The sequence below is a fragment of the Emydura macquarii genome, unplaced genomic scaffold (genome assembly GCF_026122565.2).
Source record: "Emydura macquarii macquarii isolate MOO-44397 ecotype Brisbane River unplaced genomic scaffold, CSIRO-AGI_Emac_v2 contig_67, whole genome shotgun sequence".
NCBI lineage: Eukaryota > Metazoa > Chordata > Testudines > Chelidae > Emydura > Emydura macquarii.
The window spans coordinates 2,727,358-2,751,735 of NW_027130204.1; the positions used below are offsets into that span (position 1 = coordinate 2,727,358).

Consider the following 24,378-nt stretch of genomic DNA (forward strand, 5'->3'; position numbering starts at 1 on the left):
TGCCAGTGTGTATGGATAAATGAAGGAAAGTCCCCTCCCAAAGCAGATTCAGACTTCCAAAGTTCTCTCTCGACACTTCAACCAAAATACCCATTGCTTCCCCCTGAAGAAAACAGTCAAATCGCAAGATCCCAGAGTCCACATGGAACAATTTTGTATTACTGAGCAGTGGAGACCTCCAAAAACATCCTGGGGAGCAGCTCACATCATTTTTAGATTCCTGATAAACTGGAGCTCAACTAAGAGATTCTCTCCTGGAATACAAGAAACGAATAGGAGATCTGGACAGAACCTTCTTTCCTACTAAAATTATTTTTGTCTCGTACACAGGAGGGTTCATTAAAGGCACTTTGTTTTTCTGTCTATCTAAGTACTTGTTGAAAAATATTTAGAGGATGAGATTTTACTATGCATGTCAGAGACAAACTAGTTAGGGGTAGGGGAGGATTTTTTAAAGAAGCAGCTACGGGGAAAAGTAGTACAAAGATGTATTCTTGCCATAGTATCAGGTTAATGAATGGAACCAAACAATAAACAGCAAACTCTAAAGCCCTGTCTACATTAACAGTCATTCACTAGTATTAGCAACTTCAAAAACTCAGGTGCAGACCAGCCACCAGTGTTCCAAACACTATGTCAATTACTCATGCTCTGAGCAAGTTTGGCTGAGACCATGCTTAAAAGGGCAACAGCAGCAGCAAGAAGTGGCTATCACCAGGGAAGCTGGACAGGTGTTAGCAAGAGTGGGATATATTTTTGCAAAGTTTCCCTAGTGTACACAAGGCTTCTGGAGTTGTCCACACTAGGGAAAACATGCACATATTTTTCTGTGCCAGTGCTGAAAAATATTTACAAAGTGTTCTTAATGCAAATTCACCCTATGACAAAACCAAGTCACACCAACCTCTTCCTTTACCCAGTAACCAGTTAAAAGGAAGTGAAAGTGCATCTTAGCAACACAATGCAACAGGACTCCAAGTCCCTCTTAAGAGGAAGGTTCTCATCATTCCCCACAACCTCCTCCCTAGACACCCCCTTAGTTTTAGGGCACACTTGCATTATCCCTGTCCCCCCTGCTTTTCCAAGATCCGGTTGAGACACAAAAAGCCTATTCCCAGAGCCTGACGGGGAAGGCTGGGTATCGGGCGGGGAGAGTCGGCAGATCCCTGCATGGGTCAGTGGCCCCTAACGCCTCTAAATGCACAGCAGCTACACGGCGCAAGACAAGTGCTGCCGGCTGCCGCAAGAGACGCGAGGATCACAGGAGATTAGGCGCGTTTCCTCCCGGGCTCCTGCCTTCGCAGCCAGGCGGAGTCGGTCGGAGTGTCTGAGAGCGGCTCAGCGAGCTTCAGCTCAGGCAGGACGGAAGGGAGCCGCCGATTCAGCACCAGCGGGGGAAGGGCCGACGGAGGGGCTGCGCCTGTCAGCCCGCTCGTGGGGGCCGCCTGCCTGAGCGCGGGGAGCGAGGCCGGAGCGCCCCCCCCAGCCAGGCCGCTCCCCGCCGGGGCAAGGGCCCGCCGCTCCCCCAGCCAGGCCGCTCCCCGCGGAAAGAGCCCCCCGTACCGGGCTCTGCCCGCCGCTCCGCTCACCCGGCTGCTCCCGCTCGTCCCTCCCGGTGCTGCTGCTGCCCCGGCTCGGCTCCGCTCCGCCGCCGGACCCCGCTTCCGGTTCCCGGCCGGGCCTGTCGCTCCCAGCGGAAGTGCCCCCTCCTCGGCCGCTCTCTGCCACGTCTGCACTCGCGGCCAACCCCCGACGGCCGCGATGCTCAACCTCGCAGGACCCGGACGTTGCGCAGGCGCCATGAGGCCGGGAGAGGCCGCGCGGCTTCCGGGTCCCACTCCCTGACATTGACGTCACACGGCTTACGGGCCTCTGCGTCTACCTCCTGTGGGAACGCCCCTGGCCATGGTGTCACAGGGAAGGAGCCCACGTCTGGGGTGGGGAGGGATCCGTGGGTGCCACAAGCTGCCCCCCCACCACGCCCACGGGATCACCAGTCACACAGCCAATGGGGTCACTCGCCCAAGGGGGTCACCAGGCAACAGCCAAAGGTCGCTCACCCAATGGCACAAGAGTAGTGGTGCCAATGAGCCAAATGGGTCACCAGCCACTCGCTCAGTGGGCCACAAGACCCAAGTGTCCTTAGCCATTCATCCAGTGGGTGTCCAGCCACTCACCCAGGGCTGGATTTACACCCACGTCTGTTCTGTGGGGCACCAGGCCAGCTCCGGGTGGGGGGAATATGTTCATCCCTGGACTCTGTCTTCTGGCCTGTACAGGGAGCGGCACCGCGGAGGAAGAGGAGGAGCAGTGGGTGGGGCCAGAATTCTGGTGCTTTGTACGGGGTCCCCAAATTGGCTGGGGCCTATGCGGTATCCATCACGGTTTAGATGCCCCTAGGACACTGGTGTCCCTAGGCATGTGCCTACTGTGCCTATTTGGAAATCCAGCCCTGCACTCTCCCATTGGAACAGAAGCCCCACGACCAATGGGCTCACTCACCCAGTGAGCCAGAAGCCTGTGGGTTCTCCACCCCCTAACTGAACTGGCCACAAACTAACTGGGTGGAGCCACCAACCAGTTAATAGGCCACCAGCCCAGTGGGGTCACCAGTCAGTCATCCAGTGGCCAACAAGCTCAGTGAAGTCCCCAGCCACTTTCCTGATAGGCCCCAAGTCCCAATGGTGTCACGGTGGCCACAAACTGCTAGTCCAATGGGGCCAATAGCAGCCAGGATCCGCTTACCCAAGGATGTGACAGTAGCCAGAGTGGTTGTGACGGACATGAAAACGGTCACAGTAGCCATTTTTATGGGCTTGCTCACTGGTATGAAATTTTTTGAGTTCTTGCTGCACTGAAGCACCACAATTGTTTGGTAAGGTGTATCACAGTGTATGATCACAACACAAGATGGCATCATCGCAGCAAAACATTTATTGTGCAACAACAGGGTATGCTGATTTTTTGGCAGTATAATGTGTCTGTGGTACTTTAAAATACCACACAGGAACACACTGTGCCAATTTCACACCAAAATGTGATTGCATTGCAAACAAGAGTCATTAGAGCTTGGCATTGTTGCAGCACGCTGTCCCACAGCAACCAGAGGTGCTGGAAAGAAGGGTGCTGGTGTGCTGCCATACAGCCTGGCTTGATGTGGATTCCAGTATACACAGGCTTTACCATTTGATTCAATGGCTTTCAGTGCCCCCACTATACAAATTGTTCCAGCACCCCAACAGCAACACAGTATGGCAACATCACAGCAGAAAGTGACAAAAGGTGATAGTCATAACAAATCATCACACTGTGAAGCAATGTGATGTTGTCATGTCAAAATGCCATCACCCAGAACTGTAAAGCAATTATTATTTATTACATGTTGCAGGCTAACAACATGCTCAGTACTGTAAGAATACAGATGAGACAAGGTCCCTGCCCTAAGGATCTTACACAATTCAGAAGTTCTTGTCAGAGGACTGAGGGAGATTTGTGTGGAACTAGCGAGAGACATAGATTTTATTTGTCCCTGCTTTCATTTTATTTGTCCTTCCTTTCATTCCTTCCTCATTCTTTACCTCTCTCCCATACTGCTGGCAGTTTAGAAAAGCTGCACACATGCACAATTTGAGCCTACACCACTCCATCAGTCAATCCAAATACCATCCATCTTCACTCTACCCGAAACATGTGGCCAAAGTGAGGATTTCAGCACATGTTAAAACAGGGATCAGATCTTCACTTGGCTCCTTATTCTGATTTATAGGCGCAAACACTTCAGGGGAGAGAGAAACTGAAGCAATATGCTGTCCTCCACACACACATTAGTTCTGTCCCTTTCAGAACAGTTACAGGTCCCCTGCATTCTCACAGCTATGTGCTTACACGTATGCTGTAGATGTAAAGTGAAGGACAGGGAGGGTGGAAAAGGGTGACAGAAGGCTCTGGCAAGCAGATATGAAATTAAGAGGTAGCTGTTATAAGAATGGGAGAAAAATCCCAATTAGGAGTAGAGAGGGTTCATCACCTTGCCATACCCTCATCTGTGCTTGTAGGCTCAGCAATTCCTTTAGATCAGCAGTTCCCAAACTATGAGGCAGGCCTCCCAAGGGAGATGAGGGAATGTGTAAAGGGAGGTGTGAGCTATATGCCTTTTTTTGAAAGAGCTCTGGCTATCAGTCCTGGGCAGCTGGGGCTCATGCAAAAGGGCTGTGCACACCTAGGGGAATGGGATCAAGGGGACAGCAGGACTCCCCAGATGCCCTGGGCTGACAGCAGGAGCCCAGGCTGACAGCGGGAGCTGCAGCTGCACAGGGCGCTGCAGGGCTCTTCACTAGTCCCACACAGGGCTCTCTTAGCAACTATGACACAAAGACGTCCGTTGCATGGGTTTTCCCCCAAGAACTTAAAAACATTATCAACAGCACATTTACAGTGAGAAACAGCTTACAGGGGAAGTGGATCATTTTGTGACAAAGGGAGAAAAGTATAACACAAGCCGGAGGGAGGGCGGCAGCAGAGGTTCCAGCAAAACTCAGAAGCTGAAAATATGACAAAGCTTATTTCAAACTGGGATTTACATGGAGCGGGTCCAGTGACGCACCAAGGCCTCAATGTGATATGCAGTGAAGTACTGGCAAACGAGTATGCGGCACTGCACATTACGCCAGCATCTTGAGACAAGACACCCTACCTTAGTATCTAGACCCGCAGAGTTTTTTCAGAGGAAGCTCAATGAGTTAACAGGACAAAAAAAAATTGTTGAATAGTAGAGCACTGTTAACATGAAGGCTACTGTAGTGTCTTACCATGTGGCTTTGGGCATTGGCAAAGCTGGTAAGCCACACAACATAAGCCTCTTAACTTGAGCCCCGCGAGCCTGAGTCAGCTGGCACAGGCCAGCCATGGGTGTCTAATTGCAGTGTGGACATTCCCTGGATGACTGAGAGTAGCCAGAGTTTGCAAACAGCATTTTGGTCTCGACTCCTCTCTGTCATACCCCACATTAATGGGGGCTGTGAGGGAAGGTATCACAGAGCCATTGTCGGCTCCAACCCAGTCAGGAAACCCCCCTACATCAAGAGCATTCCCCAGGAGCCAGAGAGAGAAGAATTAGAGCCCCTTCTGGGTGGATGATTCTATCTATTCTCATCCCACCCTTTAAGAGCAGGTATTGCTCTGGAGGGTAGTAGGTGTGGCTGTCTGTGGGGTTGAATTGACAACAGCTCTAGTGTCTGCCTATGTTTTCAGGAGCCATGATAAGGAATAGTGTGGTGGCACTGGCTGTGCGGGAATACACAGTAAGAGGAGCTCCTGCCTGGGTTCAAACATAGAAGGAGAAAGTGTTTCTCCCAAAGTGATCATCATGTTCAAATTTCCTGAGCCGGGCGCTACAAGCGAGCCTGCTGTGAGGGAGTTTGATCTAGTGTCATATCTCTTCCTGCAGCTGTCATTTTAGTGATTCCTGCGTGCTGGGTGACCCTAGGAGCTGTTGTGGGAGTGAGGGGTAGAAATATCCATTTTTACTGAAATGCTTAAATGAAATCACTCCGGCTTTAAGGCCATGCGACCAAGCTCTAGAGACAGGAGGTGAGCTATTTTCAGCCATACGTCGGCGAGGAATCCATGGTGCATGTGGGGGGCAGAGAGGGTGAGATTGACATGACACGTGTGAGGGACAACTCTGGCCCCTTACCAAAAGCGGAATCAAATGCCCAATCATAGGCAGCACAGCAGCTGAGAGTGCAGAAGAGCAGGGAGGGCTGGGCTCACCGGTCTGAACTCTCCCCTCATGTGTTTGAGCTTGAGGGAGAGAGTGAGGAGAGGAGTCGATGCCATTTGTGGAGATGCAAGGGGGAGCTACCACCCCGTAAGAGTTGGGGTTTTGTTTTGAAGAGGGGAAGAGGTTATCAGAGAAGGAAAGAAACCAAAAGTGCTGAAATCATGGGAGCTGAAGAAGAGGTGCTGGTTACTCTGTCTGGAGGGGCCCCCTGGGGCTTCCGGCTGCAGGGGGGCTCTGAGCAGAAAAGACCCCTTCAGGTGTCAAAGGTAGGATTGGGAGATGTTAACTCTCCAGAGCAAGGCTGTGCAGTTGATCCCAGAAACGCCTGGAGAGTCAGACATCTCCCACTGTCATTAAGGAATGCTCTATTAACATAGTGGGTCTGAAAGGAGATCTTGGGTGGGATAGTCTGCCAGTTCCCGGGAGGAGGGTGAAGGTTCTGAAATGTGTGTTACTGAGATCGAAATAGACAGGGAAGTGGCAGGTGAGGATCTGCTTTCTTCCACTCATGCACATCACTGCTTTCTACTGCAGAACCTTGATAATCCGGACACTTTATAATCTGCACAGTTCTCCTCACTTGTAAGCACCGTTATAACAGCAGCAACAGTGCAGGAGTCAGAGATCCTATTTCCACTAAATTGCAAAATTCTACCATCACAATGGGTCTCATGGCCATCAGTGCAAATTACTGTGAGTCTCCTGTATAGAAGGAAGCTGTATAATTGCTTTTTAAGATGATTGCAAGCAGCAGCTATTGGTACAAGTTTCAGGAAACTGAGGGTAAAAGGGGGAAGGATAAAACATGAATCAAGATGAACCTTGAATTGCATTCTTTCTGATCTGCAGTTGCTTATAGTTTTCTCTTTTCTTTTCAAAGTTATCACTGAGCAGTGTTGAAATACAACAGCTAGAAAAAAATCCCTCTGCTTTATTAATCCACAACTGCTGTCTTAGCTTTGACCGAAAGATATTTGAGGATGTCATGGCAGTGTCACCAGCAGCAAGGGTGGGAATGTGCTAGAACCAGCAACTTCTGGGTCCCTAGGAAGCCTGTGCCTGTGGAAAAGCACTGGAGAATGGCAAGTTCCGTAGACATTCAGCCAAATGTCAGATAGTTTGGTCCCCAGATACAGGTCTCTAAAATAGGGAAAGACTGATGATCGCCAAAGAGAGGACTTCTTCACAAACTCAGTGGGGTCTTGAGTGCTGTGGGGAAACAAAGTCATCACCCGTGGGCCTAGCTGTGTGGAGGTTCTGCGCAGAAGAAGATTTTTGGCATTCCCATAAACTATGCAGAGTGTGGAGTTGTTGTTTTTTTTGTTGCCAGTTTTCCCTAGAGATGCGGGAGTGGGGCCAGAGATGCCATCCTGCAGAATTCCATGTCTCCTGTAAATATAACCCAGGAATGAACAGCACCTGGAATTAAATATTCTCTGGGCATAAATAGCACCCAGGAGTGAATGGAATATTCCCCAGGAATTAATAGCACTTCAGACTGGATATAATCTAGCATTAGCTATCACCCTGAAATGAGAACTGAAAAATAAGTATTGCAATACAGATATTTTCCCACTATCCACACATTACATGGATACTGCAGATATAGTTCATTAGTGTAAAATATAGTTTGTATAAATCCATTTGAGATTTGAAGCACAAAGCATACTATCTGCAGGATTTAACCCTTTTATATTGCTCAGAACTAAATCTCATTTTGGGAGATTATTGCCCAGGATTTAACTTCACTTTGGAATAAATAATTACCTTGAACACTATATCATCTTAGAGACAGCGTTGTTTATGTAGCTTTCCCACAACGGATTCAGGAGTCCATGTGCTGTAAACCCAAGACGATCACACTGGTATCAGTCTGAATGCTTGAGAGAGAAGAAATCTCCAGAAGCTGACTCTGAAGTCATGCTCTGCATTGCCATGTAGGAGAGCAGATCTTGAGCTCCAGTCTGGGATCTTGCTTTCTGAGAAAAAGCCAAATCTTGGTCCTGCTAAAATCAATGGGAGTTTTACTACCAAGTTCAATAGGTTCAGGATTAGACCAAAATACTGACTGCAAAAAATATATCCCCTAACACTGCCTTACTGGATAATTTAGGAACTGAAGATAGGAAAGGCTCTGCCACCATAAGAGTCTGACTGTAGATTGTACTCATAAGGCATTTGCCAGGAGAAGTAGAGCAACTTTGCACAACTCTTGCATTGCTTCCTTTGTGCTGGGCATCTGGACATATGGTGGGCAACTGACTGTCCTTCTCTGCCTTCATCAATGAGATCAGTCCATTTGGATGGCACTTGGGAAGAAGTTATTGGTGCTGTTGGGCCTGTCGCATGCAGGCAGGGAGGGAGCTGCCATTAAAGTCCGGCCTGCCCAGCAGAGCTCAGGTTGGATGGTTTGTCGTTCAGACATCGCTCGCAGTGATGAGTGTGGCACAGCAGCATACATTAGCTAGATTAGATTGGATAGAAAGGAGTTGTCGGTGAACTCAGAGCTGACAAAGAAAGGAGCTCTCAGTAGAAAGGGGGGCCAAGATGAAAATAGAAAGACATTGCGTTAGCATAAAAGAAATACTATTAGTGTTGTGTCATACAGAGCAGAGACTGTTTGGATGGGGAGAGGATGGATAAAATAGGAATGAAGGTGAATTTTGAGATGGCGTTATAGATGGGACAGATATGATTGTGCTGTAGATGCCAGGAAATGTTTGTGCAGAGAAAGGGGGATGCCTACAAAAAAAGTCTACTATTGTGATCACAGGGGATTTCAATGCTCAGATACTGACTAAGAAAGCCGTAGTGTGAACCCTACAGCAGGAGGCATACCCATGGAGATAGTACCAGATTGCTTCTATATACCGACACACTGTGTAATGAAGGGGCAACCACGCCAGAGACTAATCTGGGCCTAATAAGTGGAAATAAGCCAAGTACAATAAATAAATGATGGTTACCCAGGGCCACAGGAACTGCCATAGTGGGTCTGACTGATGGTCAGTCCAGTCTCAGCCTGTTTCTTGCGGTGGTCAATGTTGGATGCTTCACAAAAAGGTGTAAAACTGTGCATCTAATGATTTAATAGTGTGCTATGGAGAAAAACTCTCCCCTCAGCTGGTGATCAGATTATGCCCCATGGTCTGAGAATTGATAGTCCTGGTAATTGTATCCTAACTATAAACAGCTGATTAACATGAACATCTAGTCCTTTCCTTGTCTGACTAAAACCTTACTTAGTTACGGTATTTGTCTCAATAATATTGCGCAGCAGGGAGTTGCACACATTAAACTAACATTGCATAAGTAGGTATTTCCTTTGTAGCCAGGTCCTGTTTAACTTGAGTAGCCTTTTGTTTTTGCTTATAAGGCAGGGTAAATTGGTGTGCCTGGCTGGCTTGCATTGCACTATTCATTATTTTATATAATAGAAGTATCATTCTCCTAGTTCCTCTTAGTCTTTTTCTTGGTCAGGTATACACTCTAGTCTTTTTACTGTCCTCTGCATATGGAAGCCCCTGATATGTTTAATCACTTTTATTGCTGTTTCCTGGACCTTTTTTTAATGTCTACTGTGGCTTTTTTGAGACAAGATATATAAAACAGGACACAGAATGTACCATATATGTATTAAATGGCATTAGAATATTTTTCTCTATCCCTTTCCTAATACATCATACAATCTTATTTGATTTTTTATTGTTTGTCCCTTGAGCCAGCATTTTTGTTGAGCTGTTCTCATTGATGCCAAGAACTGTCTTTCAAGCTCCAACTAATTCAGAACTCATCAGTGGGCACACATGTTTTAAACTGTTCTTTCCAACATGTGATCACTGAGTTTGTCTCAACTGAATAAAGAAACAAGTTAAAAGTGGGATTTGAAGCCGCTTCTCCATACAGAAACCAAAGCATCTTACAAGGAGAACATATAGCTTGAGGAGGTGTTTTAAACCTCTTGGCCATATGAAGGGCTCAGTCGTGAGCCCCACTCCAGCCAGCACAAAAGGGGAGAGAGCAGCTATTTCATCACATGCTGGGCCCAGCTGATGCAGAGCTGGCGTAGTTGGCTTCTATGCCATCCCATCCACCACAGCCTCTGGTTTAAGGGATGTGCCCAGAATCAGCTGCACTTTGGCAATCCACAGCTGGCAAATAGCCCCTTGGGGCCATAGTCGGTCTGATGTAATTTAAAGCAGCCCTGAGACTGCTCTAAACTACACCGGGGGGGGAAACCTGGCTGGTTTCAGGATCAGGGAGATGCACGTGGCTCCTTCTACTCAACTGTGCCCAGGGTCCAGTGACCATAGTGCTATCAACCGGTCTGACACACCAATATTCAATTGTAACAGGGCCAGCTTTAGGGTTGACCCTAGGTTAACCAGCTGATGTCTGTTCCTACCAGCCCACAGCCAAGCACAGAGACACGTATTGACTCCTTTGCTCCACATAGGCAATCAGCTGTAATGCTGGACTGGTAAAGCCACCCGGATGGTGTGGCCCTGCTGTGGAGGAAATGCGGCATCACAACTCCCAGACTTGACAGGAATGAAGAGCGAGTTAAAAAAACCTGTTGGAATTCACTAATGCCCAGGAAACCTGCAGTAGAAAAGGGTAAATAGTTTTACAGAGAGCTGGGAAAGCCACACCAAAAGTCATCCCAGTAATAAATAAGCTAAAGGGGCAACAGATTTGATTGACATCCTAGGTAGGCAGATGCCCTAGCACACTGTGACACAGAAAATATTGCTGGCAGCATAATGGATCAAGGCCAGGAACCTCACAAGTAACTGTGGAAGCCTCAGTTCATGGTATATTATGAGAAAGCTCAGACAGCCACACAGGGTGTGTAGTCACAAAGGTGTCTTGAGCTTGAGAGAGTTGCAAGGTAGGCACACATCATGGGGTTACATTGGGTAGGATCAGCCCTGCTGCTGTGCTTTAGGAACAGGATGGCTCTGCAGGAGACTGCTGGAATAGTTCCCATCCTCCCAGCCGGGGTAAAGAGTTAAGATTATCGGGCAGAAAGTGAACTGTACACGGAGAACCAGAGCCTCAGCTGGTGCAAATCAGCATAAACAATTTACATCAACTGATAGTCTGGCCCACAATTCCCTGGGCACCCCCAGAGCTCAGGATTAAGGGCAAGGAAAGCATGCACATGGACACACCATCTCAAAACAGAATAAAGAGATTAGAGGGGTGGATGGACATGCACATGCAAAATCAGAGAGAGACTGTTCCATGCTCTTTGTGTTAGTTTTTCTGTGAAGTCAGGACCAGTTCTTAAATCACATAAACTTGTATTCAGTGTAATGATACAGCTGCTCTGTAACTCCCACTAGTTCCCCAAGTTAGCTCCTTACAATCTGCCCTCAGGTTAATTCCTCTTCCAGGTCTCTCTCTCTCAAACTCTTCCCTCCTGAGTCCCGTTTCCCTCCCTATAGGATCCATGCTGACTGTGCCTGCTGTCTAAGAACTACCCCAGCTTTGTGCTGAAGCAGTCTCAGATGGCTCCATCCTATAGCCTGTTTATTCAAAGGCAGCTGGATGCTACTGTCTCCTAGGAGACCCAGAAGTCCCTCTAGTGGATGGCTGTCAGCGATTGCAATGGAAGCCCACAAAGGCTGATCTGATTTCCTCCATGCATTTATACCTAATGCTGCCACTTGAAGGCTCCTGCCACCAGCTTTATGTACCAGAAGCCAGCCTGAGTACTACAGATGGATGTTGCCTTTGCCTTATCACCCACATCTAGTAAAGAGTTTCTGATGGGTCCCTTGCCACCACTGCGCTACAGATCCACACTGTGTTCCAACCAACGCCATAATGTCCCTTCTCAAGAGGTTCTTTAGTTAGATGCTCCACTGGGCCAATGGCATTCTGCATTTTGTTAGCCATATGGTACACACAAAAGGACTGTGTGTTTGCAAGATGATTTTACCATGCCTGTGTTCATCTCCTGGGATTACATCTCCATATTCTACTAGTATGATTGGTAGGTAGGCTTTCTTCTCAGCCCTCATCGTCTTTCAGACTAAAAGTATTGTGGTGGTGTTAGTCAGGGTTATCTGAACCCAAAGCTATGCTATTTTCCAGGAGGTGTCAGGAAATAAATCATTGGGGACACAGCACTTCTGTCTAATAAAAGATTGGTACATACAAGAGTGCTTCCATCCAAAAATCCTTGTTTTTATTAAGTACAACTCACACATAAAAAAATGCAATAGTCTAGAACAGTGGTTCTCAACCATTCCAGATTACTGGACCCTTTCAGGAGTCTGATTTATCTTCTGTATCCCAAATTTCACCTTACTTAAAAACTACTTGCTTACAAAATCAGACATAAAAATACAAAAGTGTCACAGCACACTATTGCTGAAAAATTGCTTACTTTCTTATTTTATCTGCATGAAATTTTAGTTTGTACTGACTTCACTAGTGCTTTTTATGTAGCCTGTTGTAAAGTTAGGCAAATATCTAGAGGTTGTTGTATCTCTGGAAGACCTCTGCGTGCACACAGGGGTACATGTACCCCTGATTGAGAACCGCTGGTCTAGAACACTCCGGAATATAGTTACCCAAAGTCTGAGGTGGCGTTGAGTGATTCAGCAGCAGGGTTCTGGTGGCCAGCTTTTCTCCTAGCTGCTGGGGAATCTGATGCCAGTCTCTTAGCTCGTAGAAATCCTCTTGAGCTGCTCTCCCAAGCTTCTTCAATGTACACTCTCTAAACTCTTCATAAGTTGTCTCCAGACAAAGCACATAACTCATAATGGCCTCTAATAGGCTAACAATCTCCCTAACAACAGCTTAGCAACAGAGAATAATAATTCATTATTCTATTTATTGGCAGAGCAACTTCAGCAAGAAATTTACAGACAGAGACACCCAGACCAAGGTCAGATATTGCCGCCTTTTCATGCATCTGTCCTTTCACTGTATCTGGCTTAGTTAGTAACATTGCAATTGTACAGATGTTTTTGTTCTGTCTGCCTAAGCCAAGGCCAGATTTTCCTGACTCTGTAGTGTCCTTGCTTCCAGTTTATGGGGCTAAGTGTACAAGATGGTTGTGTTATGTCAAATTCAGTTCTCTGATAACAGTGGTATAGTGTGATCTGGTCCACTATCTGTATTGCCTTGCTACCCAGTGGTGCATAGCAACTCAAAGCAGTATTGTTTGCAAGGATTTTTCTTTTAAACTCGCATTTACCTGTTGGCTGCAGGATGCTTTTAAATATGTGGCACTTGCTCTTGGTGGCATTTCTGCAGACTAGTCTTTCCTCTCACCGTTGTTCCTGTCATTATATTAAAAACTGGGGGCACAGTTCCTGTGGAACTGGACCAATCACTGAGCTAGTAGCTGAACAGCAAAGAGGTCTCACAGCATTCTTGGGAAGTGCAGGTATTTTCTGGGTCCCTGGGCCAGCTTTGGTCACACAAGCAGGATTTTATTGTGTTTGGTGCAATTCACCCTGTGCTCGGCTGCCTTTCCCAGCCCCCCAGCCTCCGGTGTTATTTATAACATTTCATGCTAATTTAGTGCTGGCAGAAGGTAACAGTGACAGCTCTGGGGACTGAGGTTACTAGTTTATTCGCAGAATACATGTGGTCCCAGAATACAATGTCCCTCACAATGCTCTATCAAAGGACCTGGGAATCACCACCCAGAAGGTAATTCAAGCTGAATGGCCATTCTGGCTTTGGCCCTCCGGCTGCCAGCAAGAAGAATCCTATGTGACAATTGTGGTGCCTCTTTCTGCAGTCCACAGGGCCTGGGCTGACACCACCAGACACTTTCCATGTGGGTCACCAATTAGAGGCCAACAACTTTTGGCCCCTCTTGTCATGGGCCTTGTTCTCCTCCATGTTACTCCAGTTTTACACCATGGTACCACCAATGCTTTCAGTGCAGTTATACTGGCATAAAAACCTCATGTAACGTAAGGGAGGAATCAGGCCCCATAGCTGGATTCCAACCAGCCATCTACAGGTGAAAATCTGCTGGATGAAACTGCTACTAATCCCATGAGCCACTGCAGCTTTTGTTTTCCTGGTATAAATGTGGCACCTACTCAGAGTGGCTTTGTTTCCCACACTCCTTGCCCGTAGGTTGGACCTTTTCCCCTCCCCTTTTCATGGCATTCTAGATCTCTTATATTCCTGTGCTCTGTCTGTGCCAGGTTCAAGTTTCCCACACCCTCTCTTTCTGCAGCAGCGAAGACTCACTCCCTATGAAGAGGCATTTGCCAGGACTAGATCTGCTTCTCTGAGCGATAGTCCTCTGAGGGCTTGATCCTGCCTCCATTGATGTCAATGGGAGTAGCATCTGGCCTGTAAGTGGATCTTGGGGTTGCCACACGTGATCTGGCTTCTGCTCAATGAATTATTTGTATCCCAGAAGTTGGGGCTCTGAGTTTGCTGACATATGCATCTGACTCCTGCCTTCATATAAAAACCTGATATCTTGCTGCTTCATTCTGTTTATGGTCAAGTACTTGTCTAATGTCTTCAGTAGCTATTCTAGTGTCCGTGGCATTATTTCTTGGCAATGATGCTGTATCTCACTCAGTTCTCATCTTCTCTCCCCAGTGAAGTAATCAAAAACTTTTATCTTCATAGCTTCCTCTTGATCCTCTGTGGTCAACCCCACATACAGATTTGTTTTCAGCTTCCGGCCTTGGGCTGAGCTTTTAGCTTAGAAGACCAGAATTTCTAGTAGTCTCAGCCATCCGTATTGTCTTCTCAGTGTGGTTTATGTCTGCTGATTTCTGTTTTAATGGACTGTCAGAATAAATACAAATAATGGGACTGATTCTCCTCTCCCACTGATACAAACCAATAGAAAACAGGTGTGTGTGAGATCTGAGTCAGGCCCTGCATATTAAAAAATATGGTCTTCCCATATTGCTAATAAGGCCTGCCATTACAAAAACTGAAATAACTTTACAAACATAGTTTACTCTTCACCACTGATGCTCTTTATTTAATTTTTTGCTATCACTCAGCTTGGTTACTGAAAGTAGGCTGGTCAGTTTCACTCCCTTGGTCGCCTGCTCTAATACAACCCTATTTGTGTTCCCAGCACTGACGGGGAATACTTAAATTTAAACAAATCCCGTGTTCACTGAAATTCAAAACAAACACCTTGCGTCAGGACCCACTTGCTCCTGCCACTGCTCAAACCCACAAATTGCTCAGAGACCTTTATGCTGATAAAACACCCAGTGCAGTTTATTTACAGTGTCAGTTCCCACCCCCCTTATATACTATACAACATACTCCTGTGGTCTTAGGGAGCCCCAGATCTTGAGCCAAGCAGAGAAGAGCAGTCTCTTTCTTTCTTCCTTCCTTCCTTCCTTCCTTCCTTCGTTCGTTCGTTCCTTCCTTCCTTCCTTCCTTCCTTCCTTCCCTCCTCTCCCTCCCTCCCTCCCTGCCTGCTTTTTCGCTCCTACTGCCCTCCTGTGCCTTTTTGTAGCTTCTGCCTAACGGCTGAATTAGCCTCCCAGCTCTCCTCCACCCACCAATTAGGCACAGCTCTTCTTAACCAGAACTTGTCTGTTCTGCAGTGTTTAATTGAAGTTGCAGTGACCAGAGTATCCCCCACGCCTGCCAGTCAGTGGATTTTGCCCAGCACTGTCACACACCTGAAAAGGTTTCCCTTTAGAGCTAGTTTCATAACTCATCCTCTCCCCTTTTACTGTAAAACCTTCACTGTTACAATGAAAGACAAAGCTAAATAAGCTTAATTAGAAAGTTAAAATTGGCTGGCCAGCATCCTTTATCCTGCACTACACAGTGTTCATTACATGTCAAACACATAGGACTGGGCGTGACCAAAACAGTGCCTTCCAGCTGCCTGGTCACTAGAGACAAATAGTAGCTCAGTCTGTAGTGACCAGGCTATGCATATACTAGTGTGCATCATGTTCAGGGGCTGTATATGATCCACTTTGCAAGCCAGGATTGACTCCTGTCCTCCACCCTCCATTGTGTGGCAAGGGGAGCAAAATGGTGGACTCAAAGGGAAGACCAGCCTGGGTCTCCCCACATTTCCTGCTTCACCCTAGCTACTGGTGGTTGTTGGAGAGACTGGCAGGGGTTGGGGGAAAGATACCCCCCGGCCCCCACTGAGTCCCACATAAAAGAGAAAGCAGGTACTGTAGGAACTGCCCTACAGAGGCAGTTTACTCCTGAAAGGCACTGCAAACTGCGTGTGATTGCCCACAGCACAATCCCTTTCCCTAAGGGAAGCTTGGGTGAAAGGCTTTGAGAAGGGTCCTGGGCTATGATCAGACTAGACATGAAGCTGCTGTGTTATTATCAGGACATCTCCATTATTAGTGCTCCTGTTTGTGTCACCCCACACATACTGCTATCTAAATATAGTTCACACTAAAGGACAGATGCTGCCAATCCACATCTGACGCTCTCCTACCCCCCACTTGCATTCTGTTTCCAGAGCTCTGCCAAAATCCCTGGAGACACATCCAGCAATCACTTTGTCCTGTTGCTGCAAAAGGAAAATGCTGCTGCCTCTCCTCCCTTCCCTACCTCCTTGCTCAGCTCTCTCCCTCCCCACCCTCCGAGGCCCCTCCTGTCTTCTTCACTTGCTGCGTTCACCTTTCCCCCCCACCACTTGCTTTCCCTTCTTTCTCAACTGCTTTCCTCCCCATCCCTCCTTCTGATGAAATGTGATAAATTAGAGCAGTACGTTTCAAACTTTTTAGGCTGTGTAGCCCTTTCCAAATAATGTAGTCTACTGCATACCCCCAGCTGAGATAGGGCCATATTATATGTATGAATAGATTGCCAAGTTTGACTGAATAAAATGTGTTGTCTGCCATTACAGGATTTTTCTTACGTACCCCTTGATGAGAGCTCACGTACCCATAGTTTGAAAACCACTGAATTAGTGGAACGGGCAGAGTAATGAAAGAAAGAAAAGATGGGGTGCATTCCTAGGGGTGTGGTAGAATGGAGGTCACTTTTACCCTTCATGCTCATGGTCACAACTAGAGGGAGTGCAGAGAGCAGCAATGAAGGGCTTATCTAGATGGGGACATTTAGGAAAGTTAAGACGAATTAACGAAAGCTGTGAGCTTAGTGCACATATGTTAAAGTGCATTAAACCCGTGGGTGGATGAGGCCCTCATTCAGAAGTGGCCTTAGTTCGTGTAGTCCTAGGATCAAACTACAGGAACTGACACTTGTGCTTCTGAATGAGAGCGTCCATACTGGTTTAACACGCTTTAGTTTATGTGCATGACCATCACAGCTTTAGTTAATTTGCCTTAACTCCACAGACTAACAAGTCCTCAGAGTAAAAGATTTGGAGGAATGATGGCCTATGAGTAAGATTATGATTTTGGCATGGACATTTTTAGTAACTTTCACAGCAGAGGTGTGGGGGAAAAGAAAAAGATAAGTCACCAAAGAGAGGTCACCAAATAATGCAGTTTTCACTACACCCTTGCGTCAGGTCACAATGCTACTCAATTTGGGGGCCTCGTCAAATGTGTTTTTATAGCCCTTTCTAAGAGTTCACAGACTTTATTCAAATTCATTATTTCCTTGATCTCTGGGACAAAATCATAGCCCTATCTATGAACAAATATGAAAGGAACTATGTATGGTTAGATCGGGAAAATGGAAGCTGGGGAGATAATGTAGAAGGAGGATGGTCCAGTGGCTAGGGTGCTAGTTGGAGGCTCTAGAAAAGTGCTGTGACCTTGGTCAAATTATTTAATGTCTCTGTGCCTTAGTTCTCCCTCTGCAATATGGGGATAATGACCCTGCCCTGTCTCACAGGAGGCTAACTATATTACAGATCATGAGTCACTTAGATACCATGGTGATGAAAGTCTGTAAGTACTTAAGATAGCCAGTGGTGGGGATACAGTTAAGGTGTAAGTACTGAGTGTATGGTATTTTTCAAAGAGAGGGCATTATCATTAATTAGCATTGATTCAGACTAGAAATATCACTCCAAATTCTGCCCTCAAATGCATGATGCTGATTTAAATGGGAATTCACACTCATATCAGAGGGCAGAATTAATCAAGTCTATTGAAAATAAAACAAAACAAGTTAGTATAAACAGCAGAAAAACCCTCTAGCACCAGGCAGCAACTAACTGATCCTGGCCCTGCAGTTCCTTTTATGTGAGTTTGCTGGATCCTGACTGGCTGCTCCTTGCAGCCTATATCATTGGCTGCTTCCCCACAACCACTCTAGGCTGGTTGAAAGACTTTTCTTCTGCTCCTTTCTGGGATGGGGTGTGGCAGGACCCTGAGGCCTCCAGCAGGGGACTTCTGGTCCTAGTCCACCCCTTCACAGTAAACAACTTCCATTTGAGTCAGTGAGTTCAAAAATCACTTTAAATCTCCACTTCCTAGTTTAACAGGCACTTAATGGAGACAGTGATAAAAATGATAACAAATATTTATATTACAGCTACATCTGTGTCAGCTCCCTCCCCTTGTGCTAAGTGTGGCACAAACACAAAAGTTTGCTCCCCAAAGAATTTGCAATTTACAGGGAATAGAGTCATACTGAGGAAGGGGGTAGGGGAGAAAGAATCAAACACATACCTGTTTTAGACACCTTTTCATTTCTTTGTATTTTCATTTGCATAAATGAACAAGGCCCTGATTTAGGAAAGGCCCTAAACATGTGCCTAAATTTAAGCATGTGTGTCATCCCATGGAAACTAATGTGTTCTCCAAATGGGGACTCTGCGGGGGATGAAACTGCCCTTCCCCTGAGACCTCCAGATGTCTTCTGGTTTTCAAGTCAATTCACTGTGGTAGTTGCTGGTGCCAGCAGGGGCTGAATTAGCCCTTTAGAGGACAAGCCCAGTTCTAACAAAACTGTGAGGAGAATAGGGAAGGGGAGAGCAGCCGGACAGGACAACACATGATGCTCAGAGAACTGGCAGGAGGGGAAAAGTGTTTGGGGCTTGCTTTCCTCCAAAGGGAGGAACCATGGTGCCAAGCATAGTGGCGCTCCAGAGAAGCCAGCACAGAAAGGCTGCCCAGGTCCCCTCCTCACAGCCCACCAAAGCTGCTTCAGAAATTGACAAGAAAGGTGTTGCAAGGGGATCCCACCCTCCAATACCAGCACAGGATGCAGAGGATTTCCCTCAGGTTCCTTTAAAGTTCCACTTCCACCATCATTTCCCAGATCACTGGAATAGCTGTAGTCCTACTCTTTTCTCTCCTAGCCAGGGGGCCATAAGCAAATGCTCCTCCCAGTTAATGGTATTGCGGTTCCCTGGATGGCCAGCAGGGGGCGTTATTTTGCCCCAAATGCCAGGCTGCATGCCTGACCTGTGAAGTCGTTCCTGACCGTACATAGAGTGAGGCGTGCAGGCTGTAACTTGGCCAGAAAGCTCTTCCCAGTCCTGTGGCCAGCAAGTTCGTGCCATTCCCCATCCCGAGATGGATGTCGCTGGCACAATGCGCATTGTTGGGATGGCTGCCAAATAATCCCTCGGCCAGGATGTGCATTTTTCCTCCTCTCCCCATAATAGCCTATGCTGCCTTCTGCCCTGGGCTGTGCTTATACAGAGCACCCAGCACATTGCAGCTGCTCTGTGAATACACCATTCCTAGCTATGCTCCAAGGGGGGAATGCTAGGCTCATATGGAGCTGGACACAGAAGCGCTTACAGCTGGGAAGCCTTCCATCCTATTTTTAGGCTCTGTATTTCTCCCCCTCTGCTGGGAGTTTTCTCCTTTTTCCAGGGAGGAGAGAGGAGGGGAAGGAGCTGGAGCTCTCTTGCTGGCCTACACACGCTGGCACTGAAAGACCTTCATTGGGTTTAGTTCACATCTTCTGCTTTTCTGGTGCAAGTCTGTGTGGAGCCTAAGGCCAGAATCTCCCAGGATACTGTGCTGGGTGGCTGAATGAAAAGCTCTCCAAACTGCAGCTGACACCTCTTCTTGACTCATGCCCCATCAGCCTGCTCATTGCAGATATCACTGTCCTTTCTGCCTCCCCCAGGGCCAAACCATACTGAGCTGAGAGCATGAAACGTACCCAAATCCATGCTCACTCCTCCTGGGTGTGAATCCAGCATCCAGGCTCCCTTTTTCTGGCCAGCACATGGATACTACAGTGAGGGAGGGATACTACAATATGGGACCCTGGCTAGACAGATTCACTGGTTCTGCCTGTCTCCACCATGTCCCTGCACTCAACAGGCACAAGCTGACACAATAGGATGAGAAGAGTGACTTCCTTGATGTTGTTGGCAGAGCTTAACCCTGGCTGCTCTCTCTGCACCAGCGGAAACAACCAACTATGTGGGCTAGCCCCCACCTGGTGCCAAGCATGGAGTGCTTTGTCCTCGAGCAATGGGTGGCGTTTCTCCAATGCCCATGGGACATCCTTGCATCTGTGTCCCGTCTCTGGTGTATCGAGTGTCTCAGCAGGGAGGTGTGTAGCTCGTTTATTTTCTCTTTGGCTGGCGGGCTAAGAGCTGCCCCTGGGAGCAGAAGAGAGCATAGGGCAGAGGCTCTCATCAGAGCAAGAGTTGTTCTTTCTCCAGTGGTTTATTACAGGCCCTCATGTTCTCATCCCAGGCTGCTTGTGGTAATGAGGAGGAGGAGGAGGGTGAAGAGTCAGGGGGAAGAGAGGCTGGAGTCCGGGCTGATGGATGTGGCAGCTGGGATGAGCCAGTCCCTATTTTAAGCCTGCAGGCCAAGCACGGGGCTGAGACTCGGAGGCTGTGGCAAGATAAAGACAAACAACTCATAGCACAAACTGTCTTCTCACTCCCAGCTAGAGGTGACGCAGCCTCCTGACTGAACGGGCCCCCGATGCTATGGTCAAGGGGGGCACTGACCACCCCCGCCCTCCACTGCAGCCCTACTCCCAGCCCACTGGGGAGGGTAGGTCCAGGCGGTGTTGGAGAGCCCTGCACTCACCGCACAGCCCTGGCTCCTGTCCCGTGGGGCTTTCATGATGTCTGTGGGCACAGCTGAAGCCAGGAAGCCACACTAAGGCTGCCGCCACTCCCACCCCACTGCTTTACTTAGGGGACAGCAGGAGAAGGGTGCATCTCAGCCCACTCCAACTCTGGCAGATGGGAATGCACCCACGACAGCCAGGCCCCCCAGACCTCCAGTGGAACCCCCTTCTCAGCACCCCTACAACTGCCCCTGCTCCCCAAATGGGTACTGTGACTGGGGCAAAAGCCCCTCACTGGGGGAGAGGGGCTGCAATGGAGAGGCCAGGCACTTGGGCAATCCTCTCACAGTCCCTACGTCAGGGGGAGTCAATTATTCTTTGCCAAGGTCCAAATTTCTTGGTCCAGACTCCAGAGAAAATAATAATAATAATAAGTAAATAAAAAGATTTTGGGCTCTGTTCAAAAGCCTCTGGCAGTCCGGATTTGGCCCACAGTCCGTCTATTGACTCCCCCTGCCCTAAGGATTGTGACGATTGCCATGGAAAATGCATCTTTTTAGTGGAGATGGGGTGGCGTTAAAAGTCCCAGGCCTTTGGCTCGCTGTGGGGATTAGTTGCCATGCCCCGCCCTAAGAGAAAGCGAAGCATGTCTGGTGAAAATGTGACCAACCCCACCCAATTTTTTTACCACAAAAAAGATGGCAGACTATGCATTTCTGGTTTTGGTCACATGTTGCTGGAAGCCGAAATTGCAGAAGTGACAGGGTCCATGAGTCAGCGAAATGACCCAGACGTGGGGCCGCAGCAAGCCTGCTGGGAACAGGCCCCCAAAAAGCGATCTGCACCACTCAGCTGGCAACAAGTGCCTGGGTTACAAAAAGACCCAAATCAGCTTATAATGAGCGGACTTGCCACCACTACCCCACACCCCGCCCCAAAGATCTTCTACTAGGCTGTGTTTGGGCCCCCTCCAGCAGGGGGGCCTCTGGCCTAGTCCTCCCCATCACACACTTCTATGAGACTCAGCAGTGAAAATGTCTCCTCTGCCACCCACGCACCATGGCACAGGCATCCCTGGCTAGGAATGGAGCACTCCAAAGTTATAGCTACTCCCCATCCAGTCCATGCCAGTTACTATTCGCAACTACATGCCTGTCCTCTCCGGGCTACAAGTGCACAGGGGTCATTTCTTCTGGACCCATCTCAAGGTCTAGAGGTGAGAAAGGGAAAAGCCGCCTATGCACAGGGCATGTTCTATTTGCAAGACCTCAGGAGAGACAGCTTCAGCGATCACAGCTGGGGGAGCTGAGACACAGCCGGATTAAAATGCTCCTGCTCCCTCCCCTTTGAAGCCGGATGGTGCGGGGGAGGAGGGAAGGAGGGGAGAGGAGTATCGAGGTGTTAATTTGCACTAATAGACGCAAATCTGGCTAATGAAAAGCTCATCTCTGCACTTAGTGGAAGAACCCCTTCATGGGTGCTGAGATTCATGAGGGTTGCCTGAGGCCCTACGGCTCAGCTGGGATTAGAGTCCACGACACACCTAGCAGCCCCTGGTGCTTTGCTCTGCTCTGAGCGAGCAGCGCTCTTTGCTCTGATGTGGCTCCTTGGGGGACAATTTGCAGAGCAACGTATAAGTCAGTGGCTGAAAGTCAACTGAGTTAGACCAGTGGTTCTCAACCAGGGGTATGTCTACCTCTGGGGGCATACAGAAGTCTTCCCGGGGATACATCAACTCAGCTAGATATTTGCCAACAAGCTACATAAAAAGCACTAGCGAAGTCAGTACAAACTAAAACTTCACACAGACCATGACTTGTTTACACGGCTCTATGTACGATGCACTGAAATGTAAGTACAGTATTTACATTCCAGTTGATTTGTTGTACAATGCTATGGTAAAAATGAGGAAGTCAGCCATTGTTCAGTAACAGGGTGCTGTGACATCTTTGTATTTTTATCTCTGATTTTGTAAGCAAATTGTTTTTAAGTGAGGTGAAATTTGGTGTACGCAAGACAAATCAGACTCGTGAAAGGGGTGCAGTAGCCTGGAAAGGTTATGAGGCATGCAGTTACACAGTCTCCTTCCTTCCTTCCCTCCCCGCCTCACTCTGCTTTCCCTCTTCCAGATCCGCAAGAGAAGCAAAGCGTGCCGTGGAGGCCTGTGGGAAAACGACGAATTGGTGTCCATCAACGGAAAGCTGTGTGCCGGCCTTTCCCACGCCAGTGCCATGCAGATCATCGACTCCTCCAGCGACACTCTCCACATCTGTGTGAAAAGGTAACAGGCACGGGACTGGGATGCCGGGCAGGGGTACAGCCCAGGGCAGGACAGCTCCGTTCTGCACAGCAGCTGTCACACAAGCTGAATGCGGATATCACTTTAGCTAACACAAGGCAGGGCAGCCTTGTCCTAGTGCACTGGGACATGAAAATAAGTCAGCAAAACAGGAGTCTGGAGGACTTTTCATGCATTAAATGTATGACCACCTAGGACTTCCTGGCTGTCTCTGTGCCGTACTCCATGGCCAATTAGACAGCACAGCAACAGTGGGGAACAAAACTTAGTTTCCCTGCTCTTACTGCTTTAGCTAAGAGAATCTCTGTTAGCAGTACAGGGACTATGACTCAAAAATGAGCAGTTAGGATTCCATTCTGTAGCAGGCAGTGGTTCACACAAGACCGTTCCTCACAGTTATTAGTAACATTAGGGGCATTGCTTTATTTTGGATAAATGAGTATTCTGTACAACGTTGTTTGACTACACACGGGCTAATTGCATTAAAGGAAATAGTGGGGCATTAATTACAGCATTCCATAGGAAGGCCAATAATGGGATGGAAAGAGATACAAAGAAGTAAGATGCATGTGTCCAGACAGGTCCCTCTGGCCTGCAAGAGGCCCTTCTGGTTAAGGCCCTGATCCAAAGAAGCACCGATGCCTGGGACTAAGCCCATTAACTTTAGTGGGACTATTCCGGAGAAGTTAAACAAGTGCTTTCGGGTTTGCTGGATCAGAGTCCAGATCAGGAGGAAAGCCTGTAGGTTGGGGTTGGAAAAGCCCTGGTGGGTCCCATCTGATCCCTCTCCCTGACACTGCAGAGTTCATAGAATCATAGAATCATAGACTTGGAAGGGACCTCAGGAGGTCATCTAGTCCAACCCCCTGCTCAGAGCAGGACTAACCTCAGCTAAATAATCCCAGCGAGGGTTTTGTCAAACCACAGTTTAAAAACCTCTAAAGATGGAGATTCCACCACCTCCCTAGGTAACCCATTCCAGTGCTTCACCAACCTCCTTGTGAAAAAGTTTTTCCTAATGTCCAACCTAAACCTCCCTCCCTGCAACTTGAGACCATTGCTCCTTGTTCTGTCATCTTCCACCACCGAGAACAGCCTAGCTCCATCCTCCCTGGAACCCCCTTTCAGGTAGTTAAAGGCTGCTATCAAATCCCCTCTCATTCTTCTCTTCTGTAGACGCAACAAGCCTAGTTCGTTTAGCCTCTCCTCATAAGTCTTGTGCTCCAGCCCCCTAATCATTTTTGTTGCCCTCCGCTGGATTCTCTCTAACTTCTCCACATCCTTGTTGTAGTGGGGGGCCCAAAACTGGACACAATACTCCAAATGCGGCCTCACCAATGTTCTGTCATCTGCCACCACTGAGAACAGCCTAGCTCCATCC

General features: G+C 47.9%; 2 protein-coding genes across 5 annotated transcripts in view; one reads left to right on the forward strand and one right to left on the reverse strand.

The window, feature by feature from the left end:
• Nucleotides 1–1,711, reverse strand: part of SEC24C (SEC24 homolog C, COPII coat complex component) — a 58,717-nt gene extending 57,006 nt beyond the window's left edge. For all 3 annotated transcript variants that reach the window (XM_067537798.1, XM_067537790.1, XM_067537781.1), the window contains exon 1: nt 1,590–1,711. The gene's annotated coding sequence lies outside the window, so the exon portion shown is untranslated. The remainder of the gene's footprint in view (nt 1–1,589) is intronic.
• Nucleotides 1,712–5,788: 4,077 nt separating this feature from the next.
• Nucleotides 5,789–24,378, forward strand: part of SYNPO2L (synaptopodin 2 like) — a 42,443-nt gene continuing 23,853 nt past the window's right edge. The window contains exons 1-2 of one of the 2 annotated variants that reach the window (XM_067537836.1): nt 5,789–6,048; nt 22,828–22,979. In XM_067537836.1, the coding sequence (XP_067393937.1) occupies nt 5,944–6,048; nt 22,828–22,979 (257 nt within the window). In that variant the 5' untranslated portion in view covers nt 5,789–5,943. The remainder of the gene's footprint in view (nt 6,049–22,827; nt 22,980–24,378) is intronic. The other variant, XM_067537841.1, reaches the window with a different exon arrangement.